Source organism: Copadichromis virginalis, linkage group LG7, assembly GCF_057382275.1.
Source record: "Copadichromis virginalis isolate Kocher_CV1m ecotype Utaka linkage group LG7, C_Virginalis_male_GT1.1, whole genome shotgun sequence".
NCBI classification, from domain to species: domain Eukaryota; kingdom Metazoa; phylum Chordata; class Actinopteri; order Cichliformes; family Cichlidae; genus Copadichromis; species Copadichromis virginalis.
The window spans coordinates 11,406,210-11,415,909 of NC_140624.1; the positions used below are offsets into that span (position 1 = coordinate 11,406,210).

Consider the following 9,700-nt stretch of genomic DNA (forward strand, 5'->3'; position numbering starts at 1 on the left):
TGTAACTCTTATATTTTCATTGTAGTTATGAATGTTACCAAGTGACCTAAGAACAGGTGCAGTTAAATGTTCTCCAACTTGTTTACTATTACAGCGTTTGGGAATAATTGCAGGTCATATTATTTTATGGTCCACTTTTATTTCTCTATTTAAATGCTTAAATGCTCCCTTGCTGGCACGTTTTATTTTCCTATACTGAATTGTTTATATTTTCTCTATAAATAAACTTTATGATTGTTACAGTAAACTCATAGTCGACTCAGTACATTTTAGTTTATTTGGCGCTTATTGTTAAATTTTGTCTCTGTGAAACAGTGCATATGATATAAATCAATCTCTAAATTGAAGAGAACACTGCAAAATGCATCGTCAAACTGCACGTAAAAATATAAACAGCTAACATTAGAAATCTTACAAATACAAAAAGGAAAACATTTACAAACACAAATCAGGATAAGGACCAGGAACAAATCAAATGTCATGAAAATAAAGGAATCAAGATGCTACTCTAGCTTAAAGTTAACAGCTCGGTATTCAGCTGGCTACTCGTCACCTTAATTTTACTTAAGAAGTTGCATGAAAAAAGGAACTGTAAAACTGCTGCGGCTGTGTTGTGCAGAAGTGTTTGCTTTTTTGTGTTTGTTTTTTTATATCTGGACCATGTTCTTGCTAGTAGATGACCCCAAGTGACAGCAATAGAAATGTTATCAGTATACAATAGTATCATGTTTTGTTTAGATAATTAGCTGTTCACACACTAATTTCAGTCAAATCACCACAAAAGTACACATTTCTTTTTACTACACTGCCACTGAATAACAGATGACACCCATTTTAAAATTGGGCCTTATAACCACATAACAGCTATCTAGTCCAGGAAAGTGGGCCTAAGCATCAGCAGCACAGATAAGGCTGACGTATAATGCAATCAGAAATATGTGCACCCAGCCTAAGCTTAGTTTATCCCCCCCTTTAACGAGCAGTGTTTCTACTGGCAGTGGAGAGTCGTGGGACTCTAGGAATGACATCATGCAACATTAATGAGGACTTCGAGAGGGTGTCACACCACCTCCCTGGACCTCCTGATGGCGCAGCACAGGAGCATGCTAAAGATCATCCCAAACACCTGTAAGAAAGAGTGTTACAAGTTTTGAGCTCATTTCTGGACTGTCCTCATTCAGCACAATAGCATTAAGAGTTAAACCAATCATGCGCTCACCATAATGACCCCGATGGCAATGCCTACTCCTCCTATGATGTGCAATTTGGAGTTAAACACCTCTTCAATGGCATCAGGGCAGCTCTGCAAAAGATAGTAATCATTTCTTTGAGCTTTCTGAACATGACTTGTGGGATGGTACACATAAAAGACAGCCTGAGGGCATGTGGGCTCCTGTAAACCACCGTTGCTATGGTAACACTGCAAAGAGACTAGGGGATTGCTCTGCAAAGGGAAGATTGACAGACTTATGACACACATTGGACCATGATTATGCATTTGATTTACAGTAATTGCCACAGATCTCAGAGAGATGAAGCATGCCAGCATGCCTCTTGATTTCTCCACTCTCCATCTCTATCCACACACACACACACACACACACACACACACACACACACACACACACACACACACACACACACACACACAGGATAGTCATACCTTAGTAATGAGCTCCTCCAGCAGCTCCCCCTTTGGACAAGTTTCTGTGTTTGTTTCCTCTAACCTCCCATTTGGACCACAACAGTTCAGCTGTAAACATATATGAATATATGTTGTAAATGAACATGATGACCATGAATGCAGATGAAAACAGAGACCCCCCATCCCACCCTCACCCCACCCCAAATGTGCTTTTCCATGGCATGCATTTTTCATTTAAGTCTGTGAAGGTTCTCAGTCATCCAGGTCATCGTAGTCAAAGGAGCTTGCAAAGAAAGGCGTCTCCAGACAGCTTTCTTTGCAAGCTCCTTTGGCATTTTTAATTTAACTTTGCTATTTGGGCTGATTGGGACCTGATGAATGTAAAAACAAAGAATCACCGTTTTTTTCACCTGATTTTTGTTTCTGAGAAAAATGAGGTCCACATAAGAGGATATTCATTTTAAATTTTGATAGAACAGTGGCAGTATAATGTCATTGTAAGTGGATATCAGGCCCTATGTAGAGCAAAATTTAGTATTGTGGTCTACACAACCCAAAATGTGGTCCTAGGAAGTTAAACATAGTCACCGTGGCATCACCTAATGGTTTGTAGACTCACACACTGAAGTACACCCTGGGCTGTCATTTATGTTACTGTAAAAGGTTATATATATATATATATATATATATATATATATAACCTTTTACAATAACATACAATAACATATATATATATACACACACATATATATATTTATATACATATATATTTAAATTGTTAATTAACATTGACAATTAACCCTTCTCATATACACTTATGGACTATCTGAGGAATCACTCATCGTTGGTCATTAGATAGAATGGAGGTTTAAGGCTTCATTTTGGAGACCATGTCCATCCTTTTTATACAGATCATCCAAATAAAGCCTGCACCTCTCTTAATAGCGTTTGCGACACATGTTAATGCAGACATTAAGCCTGAGATACAGCATGTTAAGATGTGAGACTTAGAAAAGGTGGTAGATGTGTTGTTATCACTAGATACACGTTTTCCTTGTACTACCTGTATAGTTTGTTGTGTGTAATCATCTCACAGTTTTAGCTTCACACATAGCAGCTGTGGTTTTGATCTTAGTAATTCTCATGAAGAACGGTAATACAAAAAAAATCTGTCCTAGAAAACCAGTTTCACCTAGAAATAATAAACAACATTTATCTGACTCTACCGTAGGTGACAAATTTCTTTTGGATAAGATCAGAGTCGGCCTGAATTAGAAAGAGACTCACCTCAGCTTGAATCACCCGCAGTGTCTCTTTGAGGTGCTCGTCTCCATTTGACTTGTAGTTGTTGTACGTCTGTGTGTAAAATCCTGTGATATCATTCACCACCTGCAAAACAGCAGTAAACGGAGAAACGATGATATAATATATGTCACAGAGACACATAAATCTCCAAACCCCTTCACTCGACTCGCTTTTTTGGATTTGGTTTGTCTTTTCTGATCTGGCAGTGTTTTCGCACATGGATTCCTGTAGTGTACTAGGTCTGTGTAAAGTGTTTTCAACCTGATAGTTAGCATTATAATTTGTTAAAATGTTACCTGGCTTTGGTTAGAAAATCCCCAGATTCCAGCAGCTACCTCAATGGCAAATATGATTAGCAGGAAGAAGAAGAACTGCAGAAAGAAAAAGACTAAATTAAACTCAGCTGACTGTTTGCTTCCAGGCATGCTTGCGCGCATGTCTTCTGCGCCCATGTATGAACACATAAGGTCAGTTGAGGGTAGCCAAACCCAGTTTTCATTTACTCCTCCTCTTGAGAGGTTTAATACGAGAAGAGAAGATTATGGCCAGACGGAGCAGGATGGTGGAAGCTAGTGCAGAGAAATCTAAGAGACTCTTCCGTGGCCTTCACACAGTTCAGTAAACAAAGATGAAGGCAGACATCTCATATCTTTTGAGTGAGCCCAAGGTTCGTCCGTAAAGCACACTTGTGACAGTGAGATAAAAAGTCCAAGTGCAGCTAAGTGAAATCACTAAGACAGTTAAAATTTTTATGTTAGTTAGATCAAAATTAGTTAATAGAATATGATAGTTATGAAGATTATTAAGTGGTACAAACCGTTCCCAGCATACAGGGGGACTCCCGGATGGCACCACAACATCCCAGAAAGCCCACCACCATGATCAGTGCTCCAGCTGCTATCAGAATATATACACCTACACACACACAACACATGTGATATACAGAGAAGAATAAATAGCTTTTATATAAATAGCTATGATATAATAAACATCCCTGCATCTTACCTGTGTAAAACACATATGAAGAATCTGGTTCTTCAAATAAGCTTTTGGTCTTCTGGTCTAATCTTAGCCACAGTCCTATAGCTAATACAGCAGTGCCGGCGAGCTGCAACACACAAAAATATATGTTGTCACATACAAGATATATTGCAATTTGGACCATGCAATTTGCATACTGTTTGCTCATTAAAAGTTGAGTCAAGAAGAAAACTCTTCATACTCATTTCTCTTCATGTCCATGCATGCACCATCCCCCGCTTGCCAACCTAATCAGCAAGCATCGGTTAACAATTATGCCTCTGAGTTTTAAACACTGCACTGACCAGCTGTTTCTCCTGGTTTCATCCTTACAGTTTCGCAGTACTCAAACAGAAATCTTCAAATATAATTTAATAAACAGTGCCTCGTTGTGGAAACTCTCCTTTCACAGTAATTACTTCTATTTGTCTACAAATCAATCAAAAAAAACACCTACAAATATTACAATTCAATACCTACACAGCTTCATGTTTCTAAAAAACAAAATAAAACAAATAGCCCAAAGTAAACTGAAACTGAACATTACACTTTTGATTCTTAAGCTCTGAGACAGATAACAGAGAAGGGAGCCTGCATGGCCACAGCTTGCACACATTCCTTTTAACATTTTCACTTAACATGAACACATAGTAGCAAGTTATTTGAAATATGCGGAGAAAGTATTCTAAAACTCAGAGTTTAGGACTTTAAAAAACGTGTGTACAAGGCCACTTACAAGCCTCGGCAAAGATAGGTTGGTAAATGTTTAACTTTGAGAAGAAAGGTGGCACGCAGTTTTTTTTTGAAAGCGTGGGAGTGTCACTTTGCCTTTTCTTCTCACGTTTTGACAAATGCTTCTTGTTTTGAATACTTTATGCCATATTGCTGCAGTTTTCCTGTATCCTTTAAAATATGTTAGCTAGTAGAAATTTGTTACAGAACTGTAACACAAGTTGAAACATTTCCCCTTTTCTTTATCACACAAACCACCAGATCAAAAAAAAATTTTTTAAATAATAATTAATTAATTAAAAAGCAAAATACACCTACCCAGAAGAAAAGGTTGAAGATGAACATGAGATATTTCACACATTTGATTCCCCCACCGAGAGCCATGTTGAGTCACATTAAACAGTTCACCACTGTGACAAAGTAGTGCCTTTTTTTCCAGGAAGAAGCCAACGCAAAGGTAGTGGTAAGAGAGAGTATTCTCAATACCGTGCCTTTCAGAGTCACCTGATTATGGAGGTAGGGAGTGGCCAAAGTAACTCTTCTCTTTCAACCTGTTGTTCCATGTATAGTTAGAGGGTGTTATGATCTGGTAGATAGAGGGGTTGTGTCCAGGCATGTAAACGTTTCCTAAAATACCTGCTTGACGACACATTTAATCCTCTGGTATCTGAACTCGTACCTACAGTGAATGGGTCGACTTTTGCTTCCCATTACACCTACAGCTTCTGCTGCACCCAGAAGTGGGTTTTGATCCAGTCCAAGCAAAAGTTGCGAACTCTGCTCTGTGTGCACTGACACAAAAGCTGCACTGAGCTTTGACCCTGGTTAGTTTCTATCTCAGAAGGGAAGTGTCTTTGTTTAAATGAGGATGCTAGTTATAAGGAAACGTCCCTGTGTGTTGACAAATTCTGCTGATTAAGAGTTATACTGTAATTTATAATGTATTGTATTCCTAAAGCTTCTCCATTTCGAAACATTTGTGACTTTTAAAAAGTGATTCTAATGACCTATTTTCATCAATCTTATTAACACTCAAAACTTATTTTTTTTCTCTCACACGTAGCGTTCACATGCTGTGGGAAATCTGTCTGCCCTGTAATTAATGCTACACTTAGCTCTATGTATAGCGTCGCAGATTACAAACGTGCATAAAAGGCAACACAACCATTTGAAACCACACGCACACATCCCACTCAAACACGCACAGCAAGACACACCCTGCGGGTGCGCAGGACAGCGGGACACACATAACCTACATGGGATATCTAGCATTCACGCACAAGCATGTGCGCGCGCACACCGCCAAGTAAACAGACTTCCATTAACAACTCTTTTAGGGGCGGAAATGTTAATTACTTAATTTTGGGGCTATATCTCGGCCACAATAAGCCCCCTCCCCCTCATTGCAAGTATTAAAATGCCATGCGCGCAAACTCCAGAGTGTGGCTAGTAGTGATGGGATTTCCGGCTCTTTTTAGAGATCCGGCTCTTTCGGTTCGACTCACTAAAAAGAGCCGGCTCTTTCGGCTCCGAACCGGCTCTTCAGGTTGTTTTGTTGCTTTAATTAATTTATTATTAACAATAATATAAAATTATGCACAAAAGGAATTACTAACATAAAAACAAGTGGTTTTATTTATATATGTTTATATATAAATATATGCGGTGGCCCCTAGAGACAAAACACGTACAAACTCCAAAACACATTTCTAGCATGAACTGAACTTCCAAAGCAGAGCTACTAGATCACTTAAATTACACAATTGAAAGCATGTGTGTATTGTTTGTGTATTTATACACAGGCACTCATATATATATTCAAATAATTTAAAAAAAAGTTCATTTACCTGTTACTACGACACACCAAATCCGGTCGTTGGTACTTGCTGGCTTGTGTAGCCACAAGATAACAAAGGCTCAACACTGCGCCCAGCATCCTGGAGCACTTCTGTTGTCTTTTGTATGTGTTTTGAGTTTTTATGTGCTTCTGAGTTTTTATATGCTTCTGAGTTTTTACGTGCTTCGGAGTTTGTACGTGTTTTTACGTGTTTTGGAGTTTGTACGTGTTTTTACATGTTTTGGAGTTTGTACATGCTTCAGAGTTCGTACGTGATTTGAAGTTTGTATGTGCTTTGTCTCTAGGGGCCACCGTAAATATACTTTTATTTATTCACTCCACATAAAATGTAATAAATAAATCATATAATATAAAAATCAACTATTCACATTTCAAGTTTTAACTATTTAAATTTTCAGCTTTTTCCTTTCACAAATTTAAAGTGAAAAGAACACAAAACACTGCAAACCACAACACAATTAAATATAAATTATAATATGAAAACTAAAAGAACATGCACATTCTCTGTCATATGGACCTGCATGAATAAACTTTCTCAATCCTTTATCATCTGCAACCGAAAATAGTTGTGGATGATTACTATACCTTTCTAATGTTGTTGTCCCTGCCTCTCTTTCTCTCTCTCTGGCTCTGTTCCTGTGCTACCGAGTGTAACTACCGCCCCTCCCCCCTCTGCCCAGCGTAAAGCACAAGGCTCGCGTGCAGAGTGAAGCGGAAAAAAAGTGCGAGAGAGAGGCTGAGAGAAAAAAAAAAAAAACCACGTGACGGCTCGCGATAAGGAGCCGGCTCGCGTCGTTCACGTCAAAGAGTCGGCTCTAAGAGCCATTTCGTTCGCGAACGACCCATCACTAGTGGCTAGTCTGCGCGGTGGAACTGGGTCACTTGGCCACTGGGGATTATTCTCCAGCCCGCACGGTCTCCACAAACATTGGGACACTTTGTATTTAGTGGCAGCCAGAGCCATAATTCATTCATGCGGCTGCTCAGACAATCCGGGGATAAGTAACAGACACACACCGTGAGCACTCGGCACTATTCTGCATCTGGGACGTCTATACCGTGTAATTTTATTCACTATAGTAACCTGCGCTCACACGAATGCGCATGTTCCTACGCAAACCTCACACACGTTCGCACACCTACACGCACACACACACGTAGAAAAACAGGCAGGATGCACACGAGAATAAAATATTTTCTTGCTTCGGACTCACCCAGAACACCAGGTTAAAGGCAAACATCAGGTATTTGATGCACGTCTCACCCCCCGACAGTGCAGCCATGGTGGTCCTTGAACTGTGACTCACACTTGTACCGCTATCTCAAATTCAAGAGGAGAAGAGCCACTATATAACAGCCTGTATGCAGAATGAGGTTATTTGCCGAGGCGCCGGCGCTGACGCGCGTCGTGCGGAGCGCGCCTGTAGTGGTCCGCCCCCTCACGGCTGCACAGCCTCCTATGGCTCTTCTTCTTTCTGTCTTTATTCCTGAAAACTTTTGTTTACAATTTCTTCTTTATTTAATTATTTGACCAAAAACAAGTGGATATGGTTCTATTAGTTATTTTCGGGGATTTTGTGGGATTTCCGGTGATGTAGGAGTGTTGACATCTCCACACGATTTTCGATTTATTCAGATTGCAGCCTGCACTTGCTTTTCAGTATAGTCTCGATGTGTGCCTTTCCTATATACAATAGTGGGAACAGTACACTTAACAGCACCCTGCTGTAGGCATTTGAATGCAAGTTCCTGCAGGACTCTGGGCATTGCGATGACGTAATTCTCCAGGAATAAGGAAAGCGCGTTCACGGATTAAATATACTGTACATGAATGAACACGGTGCACGAGCAGGCTGTGTGCTCGCCAGCAATATATAGCTCACAGACAGATTATAGGTTACACGCTCTCACTTCTAAACGCGATATGAAACAAGCAGCTTTGCAATTGAATGCATTAGCATCTGTGAGGCATGAAGGCTGTACATTAGTCTTGTGTCTGAACAGTCCTGCTTCAGGGTATATCACGCTTAGATATACGTTTTACGGCCATTTTTAAGTGGGCAATGAATTAGCTACCATTTATAGATGATGTATGCATTTTTGTTTTACCTAATGTTTTTATAATTTTATTAATTTAATTTAACAACATAGCTGTGAAAGAGTCAACATCGCTATGCTCGAAAAAAGCCTGAAAAGTATGATGCCATTTGTCTACATTTAGCTTTTAATAATAAAGTTTTCAGTTTTCATATCCGTAGTAGGACTGAATTATTTCACGGACGGTTTATTAATAAGTAGAAAACCCCCACTTTAACCCTTTAAAGCCTGAGCTATGACATTATTTCCAGAAAATTATTGAATTAGAAAAAATACACATAAATTTGCATATATTAGTTTTAATTTGGTTATATTTGCTATATTTGTTTGTGTGGTTGGGGGGGGGGGGGGGTGGTGGTTCTGCAGGATAACCAACTTAACCAAAACTGCCTCACCATGCATATAAATGACTACCTAAAGCTCTGCATGCCCTTTCAGTTAAGTTATTATATCAGAGCTATCAGAGCTGCTATACAGAAGACATGTAGGCACATTTGCAAGTAATAATGTTAGAATTTTGTTTTTCTCCAAATTCCGCATGTTCATTTGTCTGTTTTGAAAAACATCTCTTGGCATCTCACTGTCGCACTACAGGACATTTTTGGTTACACACATAATTTCAGTGATGCCAGTAATACCCTTGTTTCAAGCAGAGACGCCTTCTATCAGGCAGATTATGAACGTCTGCGTGGGTTTGCGGTGTGTTTGAAGCACACAGCTCCACAGGTGATTTCTAGCTCAACACTAGATAGATCATACATACTGTGCGAACATTTTGGGTGCTTTGTCTGTTTACACCAGATAGGTAGATCAGGTAGTCTCCACAGACCCTGATCATTACGTATTTAGTAGCCTAGAGTTACATAAAGAGAGTGAAAGCAAAAGAAACAGCCTCAGTCTGCAGAATTCTTATTTACTTATTTATAATTACTTTATGCTTGCTTCATACTTATATAAATACTTATTTTTGTGACATTGTGATACAGGTTGTGAATCTGAAAACACCAAACATATTCTTCTTCTTTTTCCTCAGCTTTGTCCAG

At 39.3% G+C, this 9,700-nt stretch overlaps 1 protein-coding gene across 2 annotated transcripts; it reads right to left on the bottom strand.

Moving 5' to 3' along the window:
• Positions 1 to 254: 254 nt before the first annotated feature.
• On the bottom strand, positions 255 to 7,991 carry cd9a (CD9 molecule a). Of its 2 annotated transcripts, none has more exons than XM_085461722.1 (8): positions 7,775 to 7,991; positions 3,956 to 4,058; positions 3,768 to 3,865; positions 3,247 to 3,321; positions 2,933 to 3,034; positions 1,664 to 1,753; positions 1,220 to 1,303; positions 255 to 1,126 (listed from the first exon to the last, which is right to left on the bottom strand). In XM_085461722.1, the coding sequence occupies exons 1-8, from the start codon at positions 7,841 to 7,843 to the stop codon at positions 1,061 to 1,063; spliced, it is 687 nt and encodes a 228-aa protein (XP_085317848.1). In that variant the 5' UTR covers positions 7,844 to 7,991; the 3' UTR covers positions 255 to 1,060. The 2 variants fall into 2 exon arrangements, with proteins under 2 accessions (XP_085317848.1, XP_085317849.1); XM_085461723.1 differs by lacking the exon at positions 7,775 to 7,991 and adding an exon at positions 5,021 to 5,207.
• Between the last annotated feature and the right edge of the window lie 1,709 nt (positions 7,992 to 9,700).

Excerpts from the sequence above, each read along its gene's own strand:
- cd9a (XM_085461722.1), bottom strand. The coding sequence starts at position 7,843 with ATGGCTGCACTGTCGGGGGGTGAGACGTGCATCAAATACCTGATGTTT. Across the intron at positions 3,322-3,767 it reads CCCCCTGTATGCTGGGAACG|TTCTTCTTCTTCCTGCTAAT; the intron begins GTTTGTACCACT and ends TTCTTTCTGCAG. Across the intron at positions 1,304-1,663 it reads TGGAGGAGCTCATTACTAAG|AGCTGCCCTGATGCCATTGA; the intron begins GTATGACTATCC and ends TATCTTTTGCAG.